We start from the raw sequence: 22,525 nt of genomic DNA, 5'->3' as shown, positions 1-22,525 counted from the left end.
TGACAATTTTTGTCATTTAGCAGATGCTCTTATCCAGAGCAACATACAGGAGCAATAAGGGTTAAGTGCCTTGCTCAAGGGCACATCCACAGATTTCTCGACTCATGGGATTCGGACCAGTGACTTTTTGTTTAGTGGCCCAATGCTCTTAACCGCTAAGCTACGTGACATCCTGTCTTTGTAAACACATTCTGAAACAGGGCTGTAAAAAACAAAATGTGTTACACATTTTACACGTGTTTGAATGGTTTCAACAAAGAGGGGACCATTTTTGAATTTAGGTTTGGTTTGGAGTTTTCCAAAAATTGTCATGGAATGTTTGGTGAGTTAGGTAAAAATACAGGGGAGAAATGGTAAAAGAGTCTGCTAGTGCATCTTATTGAGTTTGGCTTTGGATAAGTCCTGTTGGCATTAGGCAGAGACAGAGTCACTCAGAGTAATGAGCACTGGTTAAGCCCTGAGAGGCCAGACAGGCAGGTAGAGTAGAGCAGAGAGAGTAGTGTAGAGACACAGAGGAGCTCATCAAGCCGTCCTCTTTATTAAGCACTATCAAACCCACTCTAATCTGTCTAAAATTAGCCGCTGTGCTCAACAAGTAATGACTGCCTTGCATTCGTTATTAGTTCATTTTCCCCAAATCAATCACCGGCAGTGCATGCTTTTTTAAAATGTCATCCTAAAACTTTTCACAATCAATTAAGCTGAAGATTAATGGGGACAATTTGCCAGGAACAAGTCCTTCCTTGAAAAGGCCACGCCTCGACAGACTTCTAGCCTGCTATTGATGTTAATTATACATTTCCGCTTTCTTGTCAGACACTTAACCTGTCGCAGGGAAAGTGTTCACTTATAGTGAGAGGGGGCTGCCGTCACGATGCTGCGTCACCAGATTGTTAACATCCCCGGTAGAATGACATTTTTAGAAATGTTGCCAGTGGGTGAGTTTCAATTCAATGCAACTTTATTTAAGCCAATTAAAAAAGGCATAGCCAGATCACAAATATCAATATCCTCCGTATACAGTATACAAACAACAGACATTATACACATTAAGTTGCTGTTTCTGTTATTGAAATTGACTACGAAATCGAGGTTGCTCTCTGCCGTTGACAACCATAAGGGAAACATCCCTCCCTTCTCTTCCCTCCTTCCCCTTCCCAACCCACTAAACCTGGGGATCTGAGGTAAATGCAGGAAGATGTCACTTTCAATTCAGCACATGTTTAATAGGGAACAGGCACAGGGCATATGGCTGCCACTGAGTCTCATGGGACTAAAGGGGGCAGCGTTTCTGCTTACAACCTCTTTTTATTCGTGTTCACATCATGCATGACAACACAATGTTCACTGTGGGACAAGGCTGGGAGGAAGCAAACCCCATTGGAAGACATCTACGCGACCTGGAGGATTTTCGTCGTTGTTGATATATTCGATCAATAAACTTGCACGATTAGAACGAGCTACCGCATTCTCTGTGTGCCGCTCCAAGTCAAAATGCATCCAATAACATCAATCAATCAGTTACATTTATTTACAAAGCTCTTTTCACATCAGCCGATGTCACAAAGTGCTGTACAGAAACCCGGCCTAAAACCCCCAAAAGGCAAACAATGCAGGTGTAGAGGCACGGTGGCTAGGAAAAACTAGAAAGGCCAGAACCTAGGAAGAAACCTAGAGAGGATATTGTGGCAATCCAGGTTCAAATGTAGATTACAAAAATGTAGACTACAGGAAATAAAGATAGCTTGATGATCAACAACTCCCGAAACAAAAAGATTATATGTCAGCATGGTTACCAGCTTACACTTTCATATCAGCTGTAGTATCAAATGATGTTTTTGCTTTAGTGATTTACAGCAAACCCTTTGGGCTTATGTATAGAGATAAGCAGCACTATATAAAATATTAAAAAGACAAGACACAAGCAAAATACCCTCAGGACTAACGGGGTTAACCATTATCATAGTTTCATAATTCAATATGTAAGGGATAATCAACGAGGGGCTATGTCTATGCGTTCCATGGAAAAGAATGAACGACGTGGGAGGTGTGTTCCACGACGCGCTAGCGGAGTGGAAATGACCTTCCACGGAGCTGCATTCGTTTCCAGAGAGCACATAGAGCACCGAGTTAATTGTCTCTTTTATACCAGGGCTACAATTGAACACATTTCCCGCTAGAAATGTGTTCAACATCCACTGAAGTAGCTAGCAAACAAACCTACTTGCTAGTTCAGCTAACCAAACCTTCAGTCCTATGAAAATTGAATTCAACAACCCCAATAATGTTTTCAATTTGACTTTTGCTTTCAAAAGCAGCTCAAACATAGAACATGTAAGAATTAACTATAGCCATTAAATTCTACCGCGCAAATATACCGTGTGTTACAGGGAAATAACGTACGCTCTAGAATGCCCTTCAAGCCAATAAGAAACATGTATTCAACAATGCCATCGTATAAAATAATTTAACCGTACTGTAATACAAATATATTTCTACATAACCAAAAATAAGGTATAAATGACATAATAAACTAGAATATGAATCTATAATAACTGAGTATATTATAAGTATTAAAGGACGGACTTTCAAATGTATAATCGTTATGGATGAAACATTTATGTATGCCTCAAAAGGTTGTATGCATTGTTCCCTCTCAGCTGCACACGTGTGTGGGTTCGCAGCTCCCCTCGACCTGCTGCTCAGAATCATTGTTATTTTATTTAACCTTTACGTAACTAGGCAAGTAAGTTAAGAACAAATTCATATTTACAATGACGGCCTACCAAGAGGCAAAAGGCCTCCTGCAGAGAAGCACAAGACTGTACTTCACTTATCTTTCTAGAGTGTTCCCCTTTAGTTAACACGATCAACGTTTTGCTCTACTGTGGGAATTGTGCTTGAATCAACGCAATATTAGCCATTTTCAATGTGACATACTAAAAATAAACAATGCAAGACTTAGTATGCAAAACTAACTGTGCAAGAGATTTTCTTGTAGGCAGAGTGCATTGGAGTAGGAGTCTATTGCATTGACAGGCACGACTCAGGCCCGTACATTGACCCGTGCACCATAACCTATCGGGCCACCCTGGTAGGCCTACAATATGATCAAATAGCCACAGGAGCCTACTTGGCCACTGCTAAAACTGTAACTTAAAGTTACACTATGCAGAAATCGCTCCGCCATTTCCTGGTTGCAGTTTCGCTTCAGTTTATGTGACAAATAGGCTAGTACAGTGTAGATAATCATTGTATCAGCTGTTTGAAGCTGGTGTACAAAACCGAAAGTAAAAGACGCAAAAACAAAACTTAAGAACGGGAACCATAGAAATAGCGTACATAGAACAGATCTACCGCTTCTTAGACTTATTCTTTAGGTAGAATGATAGATCTATAACTCACATTTCTATGTGAATTTGGTCGAGTCGAGCCAAAAGTGACACATCGCCACTTTAAAGCGGGTACAGCCTCAGTGTTTACAGAAACGTGCGCCGGAAGTTGCGCAGACTTTTCACAGTTTGTGCTCAGCAGATCTGAAATTTCCTCAGTTCCCCCAGAAAATAGAGGGAACATTGGTTGTATGTTCAAGAATCAAGGCAGAGCATTAATGCAGTACTGCTAGAAGGCTTGAACAATGCCTCAGCTTTGGTCCTGTGTGGTAGAGGTTGACACAGTAACAGGATTCCCACGGGTCTTATATGGTCCCGTGGGAATCCTGCAGGAACAGGAGTGATATTCACCTTCTCCCAACAATAACATGCGTTCTTCGGTCTTCAATCACTATTTATAAAAATAGATATAAGACCTGGGCAGGCAACAAAAAGTAGCTAGCTAAACAGTTCTCTCTCTTGTCTAGTGAAGAATGAGCATGCAACCCAAAACGGGGCCGTTACTATGGAAACTCACAAGCAGCAGAGCGCAGGGTGCAGGCAGCTAACGGATGAAGTGATTTCTGATTTCTGCGCGGGATTGAATTTTATCGGGACAGGACAGGAAAGTTGTCAGGGTTATAGAACTGTTGCAGGATCGAGACAGTAGGTGGGGGGGGGGGGGATTCTGGACAAGATGGGAAAGGAATGAATTAACACTCCCCTGTCAACCTCTACTGTGGGGCTCAGTTGGTAAGAGCATGATGACAGCAATGCCAAGGTCTTTGCAAGGAATCACATACTAGCTATCGTAAGTCGTTTTAGACTAAATCGTTTCCTTAATGTCAATTGCTTTGGTGGATAAATGTATCACTAGATGTCAGTAATAACCCATGTGAATAGTGTGGGGAGTTGCAAGAAAGACAGACAAGCAGACACAGTGCATATCTAGGGTTGCAAAATTATGGGAAAAAAAATTATGGTAACAAAATTATGGTTTTCCAGAAATAGCATTTGGAATACTTCGGGAATCAAGAGTGAATAAGAAGGATATCTGGGAATCCTCCAACCACAATTTCTGGAAACTCTGGGAATTTGGGGAAAATTATCAGAATTTTGCAACCCTTGTAACTGTACAATAACGTTAATACCAGGCTTGTCAAACAGGGTGGTGGTGCCTGTGGGACAGGACAGGACAGGTGTTCTGTGGTGGACAGGTGTTCTGTGGTATATCATCATATCATCCTACCTGCAATATGTGGCTCCCGAGGTGTGGCTCGAAGATCTCTGAGGCTACTGCACTGGGAGTCCTCCTTCGCTGTACTCCTATAGCTGTACACACACAACACAACACAACAGACAGAGCCATGGTGAGACAACACACACACTGGGTGAAACACACACACACGCACGTACGTACGTACGCACACACAGACACACAGACACAGACACAGACACAGACACACACACACACACACACACACACACACACACACACACACACACACACACACACACACACACACACACACACACACACACACACACACACACACACACACACACACACACACACACACACACACACACACACACACACACACACACACTGGGTGGGTATAAGGCTGACTGGGTTTGTATGCACATACATTACTAGGCAATACATAAACATGTAGCTAGACAGACAGACACAGTACATAAATGCAGTTGCATGTTAACACGCACACAACACAAAGGCACACACCAATACCTTACGAACAATAGGTTAGCTACGACAGTGAGAACCAACAGCTGACATCATTGACATCAAGCGCCCAGTATGATAACTTTACAGTAATAAGTGCTGTAGCGATGCTCATCAAAGGGCGGAACTCGTACAGTACAATGCCAATATCGAGGGCAGCTAGCTTGCATATTCAATGATTCGCTGGCTGGTACAAAGGCTTGTTTCTAAATGAGGGATTATATCATGCGATTGATTCTGCTGCATAGCAGACTAACCAGAGACTGTGCCCTTGGGGTATTTTCTCTATACTCCCAACTTAAAAGTAGGGAGAGGCACCATGCTACCCGTTACTGGTAAAAATGGCCTGAGGTAACTTTCAAACTCCCACCAGAGCTCATTATGGTGAATTTTATAACAAAGTGCTCTGTACTTAATTTTCAGAGTTTAGCCAGGAATTGGGGTAATGTTGCTGAATTAAGTGCAATTAATGATGTAATAAAAGCATTGAATGGCCTTTAAAGACTCTCAAAGAGCAGGAGCAAACAGGGCCTCCTCTGGGAAGAAGCCAGGGGAACGGGTTAGAGTCAGAGGCCAGGCCCCGGGTGGACGGGAGGGGGCACAGACTGCACAATGAGGGGCCTCTGTCCTTCACTGTATTCCCTGTTCCAGGCCAAGCATGGTAAACACACATCCCCCTCCAGTAATGCTGTAAGCAGTTAGCCCTTTCCCCTCCCTGAGGAGCGGGGCCCATGCCAAACAACATGCACTGGATAGACAACACCTGCAGGACCAGTCCAGGACACACACACAAACACACAAACACACACACACACACACACACACACACACACACACACACACACACACACACACACACACACACACACACACACACACACACACACACACACACACACACACACACACACACACACACACACACACACACACACACACACACACACACACACACACACACACACACACAGTACTCCGCCATTGGTTGTGGAGGATACAAACAAGGCATGAGGCGGAGTCAGGGCAACCCCAAACAAACAGTTCCAGTAGAGAGCCCTGACACATAGAGACAGCAGAGGGAGCTAGAACCCAGTCCTCAGATGCACTATGCTGGCCTGTGTGGCCTCACACACACACACACACACACACACACACACACACACACACACACACACACACACACACACACACACACACACACACACACACACACACACACACACACACACACACACACACACACACACACACACACACACACACACACACACACACACACACACTGTGACCCAGCACAGAACCACTACCCAGCACTCAGACAGACACCCGGGCCATACGTTAGCTCCAACAGGCAGCTCATGTAGAACAGAGCAGAAATATCACAGATCAAAGCACACTTGACCAACTTCAATTATCATCTTTTATATCCTGGCCGACACAGTGGAGGGAATCATTATTTCTCTCCTACAATGGCCCTCATCATCACACAGTCAGACAGGGCTCTTTCCCTGCTAAAAGAGCCCCGGCATGGAAGTAAGTGACAGATTGCTTTATATGCGGAAAATTCCTTGACCTTGGGGATCTTTTGAAAACGGGAAACTATACGTGGTTAATATTTTATAATAAAGAAGTTGAAATGTTAAACTGGCACCACTGGTGAAGGATTGTGGCCACCTTGAAGCACCTCTTCCTGCCAACAGCTCCTTCACAGTTCTTAATAACACACACATTAGCAATTCAGAGCAGCGCCTTGGGTGCAGATGGCCCGTCACCTACAGACTACTGTGTCTGACTGTCCCTGTCTCACACACGCACACACACATGCACGCACGCACGCACACACACACACACTTTGTTAGACACTCAGTCCAGGAGACCAAATATTGTGGAGGCAATCGAATCTAAATGTGTCCCAATCCACACAGTAGACTGATTAATAAATATATAAACCAGCTGGAGACTGTGATTCTATTATGTTAGGGGCTAACACTAACCCATCACATTTTTCCCGATTTATAAATGCAGCTTGACGAGGGTGATTTTGATATCCCCCCCCCCCCCCATTTCAATATTGTTAAGGAGACTCGTAAAATGATAGCGAGACTGTAAAAACATCACTTTGACACCTGTGCTAATGTACTTAAATGTTTTATTTTGTATTTTTAAGGGCTGACTAACAAGTATTACGTATATTAACAATATATTAATGCACTATACACCAGGTAAGAACAGAATGACATTATGGAAAACCGCATTCAAATCACACTCAGATAATGAGGAATGCACAGCACAGTATAACCTTCGCTTGAAAAGTCTCTGCTTCTATCATTTGTCGTAATAAAAACAAAACAACATCTGATCGACTTTGCAGTAGCTACATATTTAAATCTGACCAATAACAACTGACATTGCTACTGAGGTACTGAACATTATTAAACGTTCTCTCTAGTGGATTGGCAAAAACAGTATTAACTCAGAATCCAAATTCAAACTAACTGTGTGTGCATGCAAATCAGGGTGAAAACCCTCCTTAATTTAAACTAATGCGGCTTTATGATGTGAAAATATCAGTTTCCATTTACCACTCTCAATGTTTAATGTCGGCTGTTTAATACAACCATGTCACAAACAGCATTTGGTTTCAAGATTGCAATATATTGCAATTTGATTCTCAGTACTGTGGCAATTTCTAAACCGCAGTGCTATTTGAAAGTCAATTTAACTTTCAGTTTTATAAGTCAACATTATTGCTATTGTTAATTTATTTCTCATTTATTGAAAATTGGCAACAGGGGCCCCGACTGTCATTTTAAATCTGCAGTAATTTCTTGTGAAGCTTAGTGTTCTTATTCCCTAGTTTCTGGATTAGAGCAGGGCTAAATGGCAGCTCCGGCACCACCAAAGACTCTGGGGCAGGTACTGTTACACAAATTGCCAATTCAATTAACAGAGTGTAAATGCTCAACTGGCAGCTGGCACGGAGGACAGCCATTTTGGTTCTTGTCAGGCCTAATTCATCAGGCTGTCAAAGGCCTCACTATGAGGAGCCTCACTGTGGTGTGGAAACTGTGGACACTGTGTGCAACCACTTCCTTAGTGATCCGTTAACCGCTACAATGGTAAACTTGTATTAACCCAGCACACAGACAAACACAAACTACACACAATGGACCCAAAACTGTTATTTTGGTCTCTCTCTTTCTCTCTCTCTCTCTGTCTCTCTCTCTCTCTCTCTCACGCACGCACGCACGCACTCACGCACACACACACACACACACACACTCTCTCTCGCCTTCAGTTTGCCATGGCCACCAGTGCGTTTTAATCAGCCAGGATGATCCCATAGTTACATCAAGCTCAATAAAAGTTATATTTTCCTTCCTGGGACCCCTAGCTGTGGCTAGTGAATTACCTCAGCGTCCTCAGAACAGCAATCCCCATCTCACCCTGTCCCCCGTATCAACTACCAACAACCTAGGAGACAGCAGTCACTATGGATCCAGTCACATAATCCTGCCTGTTTTAGTCACATTCACCTCCATGTGCTGAATGTGATAGTAAGAATACCATTTTGTCCTTGTTGATGAACCATTTTGTGCTGAAATAGATACACTGAAATCAAGTGTGCATGTCAAAAGTGTTTCTTATTAGATGTCTATATGGCTCTTGTGTCTCTGTATTATAGTGTGCTTGAAGTATTTTCATATATAACAAATAATATAATACAAATGTGATCTATATTCCATTGGAAATCTTATATAAAAAAATGGAAATCCAATGTCAATTTGTAAAAAATAAATTAAAAAAGATTAAATTACAGTACATTTACAATGGTTCAAAATTCACACCCTTCAGGCATTTCAAACATAGAATCTGCCTATTCTGAAATGTATGGTTTTAAGAGTGTTTATTTTTTTTACATTTAATTTGATTAAAATACGAATTCTTTTATAGATTAAATCAATTCTCCTTCCGTGTCCTTCAGTCTACATACTCGCCAAATATTTTCACAGTGGAAACTGAAAGTCCATTCAATCATTTACTGACCACCGGCTAATGAAAGCACTTCTGATCACATGTCGTAGTATTCCTCAACAGACCGGCCGGATACTTAATAAGTCATCCTGATGAAGACGGAGGCTGAAACATTTGTTTTAATTAGTTTCCTTTCTAACATCTTTCACTAGTTTTAAGTTTTCATGATGGTCTGTTTAATAATCCATGTTCATCTTTCTGCTCATTTGTGTCATCAAACTTTAACGGCTGTGATTCTAACACTAATGACCAGTCTCAGAGTAAGCCTGAGAAAGAAGGAGTCTTTCATTTCAGCGTCAGTCTGTCTGCTGCTTGAAGCGAACAGGTGTTAACAATATGCGTACTATACACTGACATTTTGGATTTGTCTCAACTGATTGATTGATTTTGATTCAATAATTAGGATTACAGAAAATAATATTTCGATGAACATTTTCTAAAATAGTTCCACCTCTTCAGAATGTTTTTTTTTCTCCCACATTTGAATCTTAGGTTATTGTAAAACTAACTGACTGGCTGATAGTACAACAGTTGTTGTGGCCTTTTCTAGCTGTACAGTGAACCTGGACTGGGCTGAGTGGATATCTCCAGCTCTGTCTTTCTCTCTCTTTAGAACAGATCCCAGATTACACCTTGAGTGTCGGCTCAGTGAGGAATAATTGTCTATGGAAAGTCTCTTGTAGTGGCCCTGAAGTCCCTGTTCAAGTGATTTTGTATTTCATCATTGTGCCATTCCCCTCCTCATCACCAGAAACAACTGTCAGATCCACTGATAAGAGGGCTGTATGAGAGCATGGCAGAGCACTCTGGGTGACAAGTATTGTCCAGTTGAGATTCATATCAAAACTGCAGGAGGAGAATACCAGAATAAATTAGAGCTATTCAGAGAGGCGAGTACCTGTAACAATACAATATTGTCTCCCGCTGCAGTTTGAACATGAGGTCACAGCACACAGACACTGATGTGACAATGAAAAATAAAAGTGTTTGGAAGGGTTCCCCAAGGGTTCCCCAATAGGACAAATTCGGTCTGAGGGTGATTTTTATTTGGCACCCAAGTTTTCTGAGCAAAACAAAACAAAAACTTTTTATTTTATTTTTTTACATAATTTTCCGTTGTTGGACACAAAGAACTGTAAAATCATTAGGAACTCAACTCAAAGTGATTTAAATTCAATAAATCTGTTACCAAATATTCCCACGCATGAATACAGAAGCATATGTGAACATATACCAATGTAATCCAGGAGTGAAATGATTCTGTTTTTGTCAAATACTATATCTGTTTGGTATTCTTTCCATCAATTTGCAGTGTACAGATTATTTATAACTATTTTCCGGCTCCCCAACCAGGCCCTTGACGGGGGGTAATTGGAGACCCCTGGTGTATGGCATTGAGGGGGAGCTTTCTCAAACCAGCGTTTGTGTGCATTTAAAAAAAATGTACTTTCAAGGTGTGCCATACTGTACACTCTGTTTATATAATGCATTCAAAATACAAATGACTGACAGGCTTTAGCCAAGAACCTCTGCCTTTAATTTCACTTTCAATCAAATCTATCAAATAATAGTACATTTGCGCCATGAAAAGCTGGTGCCGTCAACAAGCTTGTCGGGGGAAATATCTAAACACATTCAGCCATCTTGAGCATCCCAAAGATGCTAAACACAGCTATCGATATTTTCCTCAGCGGAGAGGAGAGGTGGGCTGGCTGGCAGGGAGAGGAGAAGACGACAGCATTATTGGCATTGAGCAACACGGGAGAGGTCAAGTTCAAGGGGCATTTTCAACCAATCAATACGCTAGGATGAGCAAAATAAAATAATGGGGAAAAAAACTCATTGAATTTGGAAATGCATTCATTATGGCTAACTGCATTAAAGGAAGAGAGAGACAGAGTGCCCGGACTGCCCTACACAGTTATGAAGGCTTACGCAACCAAACAAACAATCCATTACTGAAATGCATTGACGCATTTCTGTTAATAAACTCGTTGCAGGCTGAGACTGGACGCTGCAAGGCAAACACACCCCAAACGTGAAGAGCAGAGCTCACAAATACCAACAACCTTTCATTCACGATGGAGGACAGTAAGAGCTGCGTAGGACCTACAGCCATTATGACAGTTAGCTAACCCTGACTTAGCTTAGGTTAGCAGGACTTTGCTTTAGATACAGTGAGAAAATATTGCTCCATCTTTCATTCCTATTATCAGAATAACATCTAATTTGTGTATATGTTACGGATATACGCCGTAAATGCTCGCAAAAACACTCGAAAACGCTTAAAAAGATGAGCTACTGTAGTAATGAAATGAATTCAATTTGATGGTATGCAAACCGTTAAATACGCCTATGGTAAACGGCCGTTGGCAGTGGAAGAAGGTGAGGACCAATGCGCAGCGTGGTAAGTGTTCATATTCTTTAATGAAACAACTGAACACTGGAAAAACAACAAAACAACAAAACGACAAAACGAACAGTCCTGTACGGTGAAGAAAAACACAGAACCGGAAATAATCACCCACACCACGACGGTGGGAAAAAGGCTACCTAAGTATGGTTCTCAATCAGAGACAACCAACGACACCTGCCTCTGATTGAGAACCATACCAGGCCAAACACAAAACACAACACAGAAAAGCGAACATAGACAACCCACCCCGACTCACGCCCTGACCAGCCTAAAACAAAGACATAACAAAAGAACTAAGGTCAGAACGTGACACTTATAGTGTTGAATAATTCAGGTGTTATCAATATGCCAATCATCCTTAATAGGAAAATTCCAGATCATGAATGACTGGGTGTAATAGAAAATATGGTATGTGATCAATGTGGCTCTATGGGCTTGTTCGAGTCTGCTTCCCAAATGTTACCCTGTTCCCTATACAGTGCTGAGAAAATGGGAACCTGAGTAAACAAATAACAAACATGTATACTTATTTCATTTATTTAATAAGCAAAGTTATGTAACACCCAATGCCCCTGAGTGAAAATTAATTGCCCCCTTACACTCAATAACTGGTTGTGCCACCTTTAGCTGCAATGGGGCGGCAGGGTAGCCTAGTGGTTAGAGCGTTGGACTAGTAACCGAAAGGTTGCAAGTTCATTTCCAAATCATATACAAATCTGTTGTTCTGGCCCTGAACAGGCAGTTAACCCACTGTTCCTAGGCTATTATTGAAAATAAGATTTTGTTCTTAACTGACTTGCCTAGTTTAAAAAAAGTACAATTTTTTTTTTTTTAAATGATTCTTCAGCTTCCTGTAGTTGTTGCTCAGCTTCTCTCATCGCTGTGGAGGAATCCTGGCCCACTCTTCCATGCAGAACTGCTTTCACTCAGCAACATTTGTGGGTTTTCGAGCATGAACTGCTCGTTTCAGGTCCTGCTACAACATCTCAATTCGATGTAGGTATGGACTTTGACTAGGCCACTCCAAAACTTTAGATGTGTAGCTTTTCAGCCGGCTGAAAGGACCTGGATGACTTGTCATCATTGAAGGCACCGTGAATTCCACTTCCGTATCAGAGAATGTCAGGCCATCCGTCTGAGAGCTGAAGTGCAGCTGGGTCATGCAGCAAGACAATGATCCAAAACACACAATCAGGTCTACATCAGAATGGCTGAAAAGCTACACATCTAAAGTGTTGGAGTGGCCTAGTCAAAAGTCCAGACCTAAATCGAATTGAGATGTCAAAATCCCTTCATAGCGATGTGAGAGACTGATTAACAATTACAGGAAGGGTATGGTTGTAGTCATTGCAGCTAAAGGTGACAACCAGGGAGGGGGAAATGACTTTTCACACAGGGGCATTGGGTGTTGCATAACTTTGCTAATTAAATAAATGAGATAAGTAAACACGTTGTGTTATTTGCTCACTCAGGTTGCCTTTATCTAATATTATAGGTTCTGGTTGAAGATCTGATAACATTCAGTGTCAAAAATATGCAAATATAGAGAAACTCAGGAGGCAAATACTTTTCCAGTGGATTTCTTTTGACCAGGGCCCATAAGTAGTGCACTGAAAAGGCTATATGGTGGTAGAGGAGCCTACATTTCCATAGTCTCTCTCTCCCAGTCCCCCTGTTCAGACAGACACCACACTACACAATAAACAGAGCTAAGAGCAGAATCCAGCTAGCCATCTCTACGCTCTATAACCCCTCCCTCCCTCGCTCCCTAGCTCCCGCCCTCCCTAGCTCCCTCCCTCCCTCCCTCCTATTTGTCCTCTACTCCTGTCCTTGACTCTAACACACACCAGCTGGCACACACCCAAGCAAAAAGACAGCAAAGATGATTACACATACCAGTCTGTGTGTCTGTCTGTCTGAATTTGTGTGTTTTGGTATGTGTGTGCACGTGCGTGTGTGCATGCATGGCTGTGTGTGTGCGGGCCTCCGTTTGTGCATGTGTGTTTATATACTATGCACAAATATTGTGAGTGGAGGGGTCAGAAAACGATAGCAGGAGAAGGTAACAAAGAAAGAAAGGTAATAAGTGAAAGACGCAACAGTAGGGGTGTGATGGAATGTAAATAGGGAGGGAGGGAGAGAGAGCTATGATATACTGGTGGTATACTTGAGATAAAAAGGTGTTAGATGGGGTATGAGAGGGGTACTATACCCCTAGCTACAAAAGGATGCCTACAGTCATACAGACAGTAAGGCAGATCAGTGCCTCATAGGCTGCTGAACAACCTGTCATGCCACAGTGGGGAGGGTCGTCGTGGAAACGAACTGACAGAGTGGATGGAGAGGGATGGGAAGTGATGGGGGGAGGGGGGGGGGCCCTTAGTGCGTGTGCTTGTGTGTGAGGTTGGGTAGAACATGAGCCATATAGTGTTCAGACAGAGAAGGGCTGCTGTTTCAGTCTGTTTCAGTCTGTTTCAGTCTGCCAAACAACATAATGACTCATTCAGGCAGAAGAATATTACCACCAGGGGAATATTTGGAACGTCTCAGCCGTAGAGTAATTAGGAGCTAACTACAATGGCATGCTCCACCAATGAAAGGATGAAAATAGGAAAGTAAGAGATCCCTCTATTCCTCGCTCCTTCTGTCTGTCTGTGGGGTCTAGATTGCAGCCAGGGTAAATGGGAGAGGAGAGGAGGACTATCAACTGCAGCCGGTCAGCGTCTCTCTCTGTCTCTCACTCTCTCTCTCTCTTCCAGATAGACATGTTGGTTGTGTAGGCTTAGCAGCAGAGGGGATACTATAGTGAGCTGCTCCTGGGAAACTGAGTACTGATTAAGTGTCCTGATCAGGTCCATGTCCATGTCACTATGGTACCAATAAAACATAATGGCCAGGTCACTCTATCCATTTAAGTCTCTGCCATAAAAGAAATAAGGAAACAAAAACATGTCGTCCCCCAGAAATGATGCAGCGCCTCCCTTGGGCCAATCACTGTCATTTTTTAAATGGCGGATCTCTTTGGCAAGACGCATTATTCACCCAAGTTTTTTCAAAATCAGGCCAAAGGCCAGTGGTGTCTGAGATATCGTGTGGGTTAGCTAGGCTCATATCCCTAAGCATGTGTGAGTCAAACAGATCAAGAGCTATAAACATGTGCCTGTTATAGCGCCACCATGTGTTCTTGCAAATGTTGAGTCTTCACAGTGTTTGCAACATGTGCACCAAATTTTGTTACAATACGAATATCCTTGACTGATTTATATGCATTTATGTGCCCGACCAAGCCTGAATGAATGTCTATTGTTGTTTTTAGGTACTAATCTGGAAAGTATTGCATTGACAGACCTTTGTCCATAGATGCCACATATCTAATTTTGTGTCGATCAGCTATTCGGAGGAGTAGCAAGTGTTTTTTTGTGTGTTTTTATTTTTACACACTTCAAAATGGTGGAAAATCCATTATGGTGAACCTTATGTTTAGAAGAGACAAATGTGTTTATTTTATTAGGAGAGGGACATATGTACCACATTTCATGACTTTTGGTCAAACGGGGTTAGGGCTTGACCTTTCAAAGTTTGCATTTTCAATCGCTTGTTATAGTGCCACCATTTGGCCAATCAGTGTAATTTTGTAAATGAAAGATCTCAATGGCAGGACGCATCATTCACCCACGTTTCCTAAAAATCGGGCCAGCGCTGTCTGAGATATCGCGCGTGATGAATGAAAGTACAAATGTACGAATGTACTAACGGACGGAGACAGATCTTACAGTCCCCTCCCCGATCTCATTGTGGGGGACAAAAACGCTTCGGAATAAAACTCAACATGTCACATCGGCAAAGAATGGGACATGTGTCCTTGAAAGGGAGATTTTGAATCTCAATGGGATTTTGTCTGTATAAAAATGCAAAGGACGAATCTTATCGTGTACTATGCGTACTATAAAAAGTGAGAGCGAGACATGGTCAACGTGGGTGTGTTCTCTAATAACAAAAAGTAGTACATCCTTTGAAGCAAGATGGCTAGAGTTACATATTCAATTCAATGCTGTACCACACAAGAGCGTAACTTCCCACTACATACAGACCCAGATTAAGATTAGGTTTCTCAGAACCCATCCAGTCAATTCAAACCAGGGACTTTGTGGTTTGAGGCGCTACAATATTCTATATGGTTACATCCCTAGACCCAGTTCTATAGAGAGAATGTACAGTACAACTGGTCTGGAGATGAGAGCGGATGTGTGTGATTGGCCGTGTGTCTGGTAAAGAGAGGGTAATGTGGTCTCATCAGGTGCTGAAGCAGAGGACACACAGCGTGGGAAGAAGACAGAGACGCTGCTACTTCTACAAAGGAGTGAAGGGCCCTGGTTCTCATTACACAGACCACATTAGACCACGTTAAGCAAACCATGTCAGAGTAGCACACTCTCGTTCACACACAAACACACACAAACGCACACATATGCATGGACGCGCATGCACACGCCCCCGGGCAAGAAACACAAATGTGTAAGAAACGATTAACACAACTTTGAAGTTCTTTGAGCGTGTTTACATTGGCATGATGCGGTGTCACTAAACTGGATTCATCCACTATTCAACTTTGTACCTGTCAAGACAAACCACTGAAGGTGAATGATGAGGACACTCTCCCCCTTCCTTTCTCTCTCTGTGATAAATTAATGACCGATGCCTTCATCACTCAATAGAGAAACGTAATGTTATTACTGGCGGCTAAAACGCTACCACTGAACTGTCTTCTGCCAAGCATGTCAAGCCACACAAATGAGTCAAAGGACGACCTGACTTCACCCTACACCTCGTGTACATTTGAACAGTCCAGTACTCAGGGAACTAGAGAAGGTAGACTTGACACAAAGGGATTGGTATGAGTGATATTCTCCAGGTGGATTTCCGTAGGAATCAGAAGCAGCGTTACTCCAGGGAAGAGAAACTACCTGGACGTTCAGTAAACTCTGAACTGCTGCCGACTGGCCGTGGTCACATCACATCTCCAACAAATGCATCCCGAATGACACTTTTTTCAAAAGTAGTGCACTATCGTAGGGAATAGTGTGCCATTTGGGAGGTACCCCTGGACATGCTCGGTGGTTTGATGCCTGCCTACTGACAATCCATCTAGCTGCTAAGCCAATTTTCATTTAAAGGAAATTAAGGGTTTGAAATTAACATTATGCATTAGATAAAATGGGTCAAATCCGCTGACTGTCCTGAATATGTCTGTATCCCAAATTCTACCCTGTTACATATGTAGTGCAGCAAAAGTGGTGCACTGTGTAGGCCTATGCTTTTCGAATAAGCAGGAGGGGAAGGGAAGAGAGAGAGAAAAGGAGAGAACAATTAATTAGAAACCATTAGGGTACAAGTCATCTTATTGCAAATGTTGAGTTAAATGGGAAGAATTAGTTCCTTCATTGTGTTAAATAGTCAGCGTTGATTTAGAATGGGGCCCCAATCCATTTACTACAAGAGAGGTCAGTAGTTTGAAAGGAGAGATAACAAAAGTGAAGCCTTCCTTCCACCTCCCCTGTACACACACACACACGCACACACACACACACACACACACACACACACACACACACACACACACACACACACACACACACACACACACACACACACACACACACACACACACACACACACACACACACACACACACAGTCATGTGTGCACCCACGTGCACACATACACACCCCTGTGACAGACATTGGCCAGGTTGATACAAATCCAAACATTTACCTCGGTTCAGGAGGCATTCACCCTATCAGGGCGAGCTGTAGCCCTTGGTTTGATTTACAGCGGATGGTGAGACGCTGGTTTATCATATTAACCTGACTTGATATATATTTACACCGCAGAGGAGAGGAGAAACAGGAGAGGTTAATCACTGCTGTCCTTAACAGAGGGCTGCTGCTCACTGCAACAAGAAGCAGACATGACCTAACACTGACTTACCATGTCAAAATATGAAATGTATGTATACTCTGCAGTAACAGTCCAGTACAGTAAGGTTATAGCAGTGCAGCATCACATTTAACATACAGTACATATTATCATGTTGGTTCAATTGAATGTACAGTATGATTTTATCATTCTTATTCCTCCATTCTATCTGTTGTTTAATACAGGTGTTGCTTAAAGTTATCTATCCCTCCTTGTAGTTGTTTAATACAGGTGTTGCTTAAAGTTACCTATCCCTCCTTGTAGTTGTTTAATACAGGTGTTGCTTAAAGTTATCTATCCCTCCTTGTAGTTGTTTAATACAGGTGTTGCTTAAAGTTACCTATCCCTCCTTGTAGTTGTTTAATACAGGTGTTGCTTAAAGTTATCTATCCCTCCTTGTAGTTGTTTAATACAGGTGTTGCTTAAAGTTATCTATCCCTCCTTGTAGTTGTTTAATACAAGTGTTGCTTAAAGTTATCTATCCCTCCTTGTAGTTGTTTAATACAGGTGTTGCTTAAAGTTATCTATCCCTCCTTGTAGTTGTTTAATACAGGTGTTGCTTAAAGTTATCTATCCCTCCTTGTAGTTGTTTAATACAGGTGTTGCTTAAAGTTATCTATCCCTCCTTGTAGTTGTTTAATACAGGTGTTGCTTAAAGTTATCTATCCCTCCTTGTAGTTGGTGTTGCTTAAAGTATTCTATCCATCCTTGTAGTTGTTTAATACAGGTGTTGCTTAAAGTTATCTATCCCTCCTTGTAGTTGTTTAATACAGGTGTTGCTTAAAGTTATCTATCCCTCCTTGTAGTTGTTTAATACAGGTGTTGCTTAAAGTTACCTATCCCTCCTTGTAGTTGTTTAATACAGGTGTTGCTTAAAGTTATCTATCCCTCCTTGTAGTTGTTTAATACAGGTGTTGCTTAAAGTTATCTATCCCTCCTTGTAGTTGGTGTTGCTTAAAGTTATCTATCCCTCCTTGTAGTTGGTGTTGCTTAAAGTTATCTATCCCTCCATGTAGTTGTTTAATACAGGTGTTGCTTAAAGTTATCTATCCCTCCTTGTAGTTGTTTAATACAGGTGTTGCTTAAAGTTATCTATCCCTCCTTGTAGTTGTTTAATACAGGTGTTGCTTAAAGTTATCTATCCCTCCTTGTAGTTGTTTAATACAGGTGTTGCTTAAAGTTATCTATCCCTCCTTGTAGTTGTTTAATACAGGTGTTGCTTAAAGTTATCTATCCCTCCTTGTAGTTGGTGTTGCTTAAAGTATTCTATCCATCCTTGTAGTTGTTTAATACAGGTGTTGCTTAAAGTTATCTATCCCTCCTTGTAGTTGTTTAATACAGGTGTTGCTTAAAGTTATCTATCCCTCCTTGTAGTTGTTTAATACAGGTGTTGCTTAAAGTTACCTATCCCTCCTTGTAGTTGTTTAATACAGGTGTTGCTTAAAGTTATCTATCCCTCCTTGTAGTTGTTTAATACAGGTGTTGCTTAAAGTTATCTATCCCTCCTTGTAGTTGGTGTTGCTTAAAGTTATCTATCCCTCCTTGTAGTTGGTGTTGCTTAAAGTTATTTATCCCTCCATGTAGTTGTTTAATACAGGTGTTGCTTAAAGTTATCTATCCCTCCTTGTAGTTGTTTAATACAGGTGTTGCTTAAAGTTATCTATCCCTCCTTGTAGTTGTTTAATACAGGTGTTGCTTAAAGTTATCTATCCCTCCTTGTAGTTGTTTAATACAGGTGTTGCTTAAAGTTATCTATCCCTCCTTGTAGTTGTTTAATACAGGTGTTGCTTAAAGTTATCTATCCTTCCTTGTAGTTGTTTAATACAGGTGTTGCTTAAAGTTATCTATCCCTCCTTGTAGTTGTTTAATACAGGTGTTGCTTAAAGTTATCTATCCCTCCTTGTAGTTGTTTAATACAGGTGTTGCTTAAAGTTATCTATCCCTCCTTGTAGTTGTTTAATACAGGTGTTGCTTAAAGTTATCTATCCCTCCTTGTAGTTGTTTAATACAGGTGTTGCTTAAAGTTATCTATCCCTCCTTGTAGTTGTTTAATACAGGTGTTGCTTAAAGTTATCTATCCCTCCTTGTAGTTGTTTAATACAGGTGTTGCTTAAAGTTATCTATCCCTCCTTGTACTGCATGATGAGGTTGTCTAGCCATCACAATTGCTAGAAGCATGCTGAAGGTAAAACAAGGACTATACTCTAGCTCGGATCTTTTTCCACTTGTTATGTCCCTCTGTGTACAGCTAAAAAGTGGTTATATTAACACTAAAAAGACATTGGTGAATACATGCCCTCTGCAGTACTGTAGCTACTGTTTGTGTTTGGCAGAAAGAGATGGCACAGAACCCTGAAAGACTTCCTCTTGGTAGAAAATTTGCTGAGGGAAACAGTTCCATTTGAGATTTGGTGATGCTCTCTCTCGCTCTCTCACTCTCCCTCTCTCCCTCTCAATTTCAATTCAATTGAAAGGGCTTTATTGGCATGGGAAGCATACATTTACATTGCCAAAGCAAGTGAAATAGACAATTAACAAAAGGGAAATACACTGAACAAAAACATCAATGCAACATGTAAAGTGCTGGTCCCATGTTTCATGAACTGAAATAAAAGATCACAGGAATGTAAAATACGCACAAAAGGCTTATTTCTCTCAGATGTTACACACACATTTGTTTACATCGCTGTTAGTGAGCATTTCTCCTTTGTCAAGAGAATCCATCCACCTGACAGCTGTGGCATATCAAGAATCTGATTAAACAGCATGATTATTACACAGGTGCAACTTGTGCTGGGGACAATAAAAGGCCACTCAATTTCAATAAAAGGACACTTCAGTTTTGTCACACAACACAATGCCATAGATGTCTGAAGTTTTGAGAGAGCGTGCAATTGGCATGCTGACTGCAGGAAAGTCCATCAGAGCTGTTGTCAGAGAATTTAATGTTAATTGCTCTATCATAAGCCGCCCCCAATGTAGTTTTAGAGAATTTAGCAGTACGTCCAACCGGCCTCACAACCGCAGACCACGTGTATGGGGTCGTGTGGGCGAGCGGTTTGCTGATGTCAACGTTGTGAACAGGTATGCATGGTGGCGGTGGCGGTGATGGTGGGGTTATGGCATGGGCAGGCATAAACTACAGACAGCGAACACAATTGCATGGCATACTGCATTCTCACCAGACATGTTTTGGAAGCTCTGGATCGACGTGTACGACAGCGTGTTCCAGTTCCCGCCAATATCCAGCAACTTTGCACAGACATTGACAAGGAGTGGGACAGCATCCCACAGGCCACAATCAACAGCCCGATCAACTCTATGCAAAGGAGATGTGTCTCGCTGCATGAGGCAAATGGTGGACTGGTTTTCTGATCCACGACCTTTTTAAAGTTATTCTGTCATGTGAAATCCATAGATTAGGGCCGAGTGGATTTATTTCAATTGACTTGTAATTGAATTGTAACTCAGTAAAATCATTGAATTTGTTGCATGTTGAATATATACTTCTGTTCAGTATAAATAAACGAGCGAAATAAACCATCAGAAATGAAGATGAAATGTTACACTCACAACATTTAAAAAAATAATAGAGACATTCCAAATGTTATATTATTGGCTATGTACTGTTTTGTAACATACTGCAAATAGTTGAAGTATGAAAGGGAAAATAAATAAACAGATAAATATACTGTAGGTGGTATTTACAATGGAGTTTTGTGCTCCAGTGGTTGCCTTTTTTTTTTGCGCCAACAGGTCACTCTCTCAGGTCACTCTCTCAGGTCACTCTCTCAGGTCTCTCTCTCAGGTCACTCTCTCAGGTCACTCTCTCAGGTCTCTCTCTCTCTTTTCTTCCTGCAGACAGATTGCTATTGTGCACGGATTGCTTCACTCCACCCCCCCCCCCCCAAACGAGTTTAAAGTATTTTGTCCTGGATTGCATTAGGCAGACTGAAATTAATCTACCATTACAGGGAGAATTTAAGACTCTACAGCTTTGAGGGTGCCTGCCATAAAATAGTTTAACTGCTCTACTGAAACCATGATTGGTTGAGGCAACGGGCGAGCATTTTATCATGTGCTAAGGAGAGGACAGGGAAGGCAGAATAGGACAGTAGTATTGGCTTGTGTCCTGAGCCACATGTAAACAAGGAAACATTTCCAAGACAGAAATAGAGACAGCATGTCTAGATTCTAATGATGAATATTAGGCTGATTTTAAGGACCTAATAGTATGCATTGTCTTAAATGCTGTCTCAAGGGTAAAGAGCATATAATTATCAGAGGGATTAAGGAAGGATTTAAAACAACTGAAAGTAGAACATTATTGTGAAAAGGCAGCAGTTTAAGAAGCCTTATGAGCCAAATTGATGCGTGGACAAATTGAGAAGTGGGTCATGTCTCCTACAGTACAGTAGACATGGGAGACGAATAAGAATGTTGGTTTTCAGATCAGCTGCATCATCAGCAGGCGTGAGTAAGTAAAGTGGAGGGAGGAGGAGGAGGGAACCTCTGCATGGGGGCGCAGAGGCCTCAGCTCCGGAGCACATACCCCCTCCAACCTCTCACCTCGCAAGCTTACCTCCAGCCCTCCCACCCAGCCCAGAGCAGAGCAACACCCTGCCGCTGGGCTGGGAGCTGAAGGAAACTCCTTCCCTAGCTGTCTGCTCATTTGCACAGAGGGGAATATGCATGTCAGCAAACACACTCGACCAGGCGCTAGCTGGAGTAGCAAGGGTGCTCCTAGCATTTCCTCAGCTGACTTTGCAAGGTAATGAGGCGAATACAAACGTGTTTCACGGGCCCCGGCCTCTGCCTCTCTTTGTCTAAGAGCTATGTTCCACCTAGCTATCATCCAACTAATCAGACGGGAACAGCCTCCATTTTCGGTGTGTTTGACTTCAAATGAAGAGATAATGCTGTGATATAACCTTGCTAACCTTGGTGTTTAGGTATTAAACCTGTAGACCAGTGGTTCCCAAC

General features: G+C 42.0%; 1 protein-coding gene across 5 annotated transcripts in view; it reads right to left on the bottom strand.

The window, feature by feature from the left end:
* LOC124001919 (neuronal PAS domain-containing protein 3-like) overlaps window positions 1-22,525 on the bottom strand; it is a 406,591-nt gene that overhangs the window by 247,833 nt on the left and 136,233 nt on the right. For all 5 annotated transcript variants that reach the window (XM_046309078.1, XM_046309079.1, XM_046309080.1 and 2 more), the window contains one exon: window positions 4,621-4,703. In XM_046309078.1, the coding sequence (XP_046165034.1) occupies window positions 4,621-4,703 (83 nt within the window). The remainder of the gene's footprint in view (window positions 1-4,620; window positions 4,704-22,525) is intronic.

This window comes from Oncorhynchus gorbuscha, linkage group LG17, assembly GCF_021184085.1.
Source record: "Oncorhynchus gorbuscha isolate QuinsamMale2020 ecotype Even-year linkage group LG17, OgorEven_v1.0, whole genome shotgun sequence".
NCBI lineage: Eukaryota > Metazoa > Chordata > Actinopteri > Salmoniformes > Salmonidae > Oncorhynchus > Oncorhynchus gorbuscha.
This window is presented reverse-complemented; position numbering and strand designations above follow the sequence as displayed.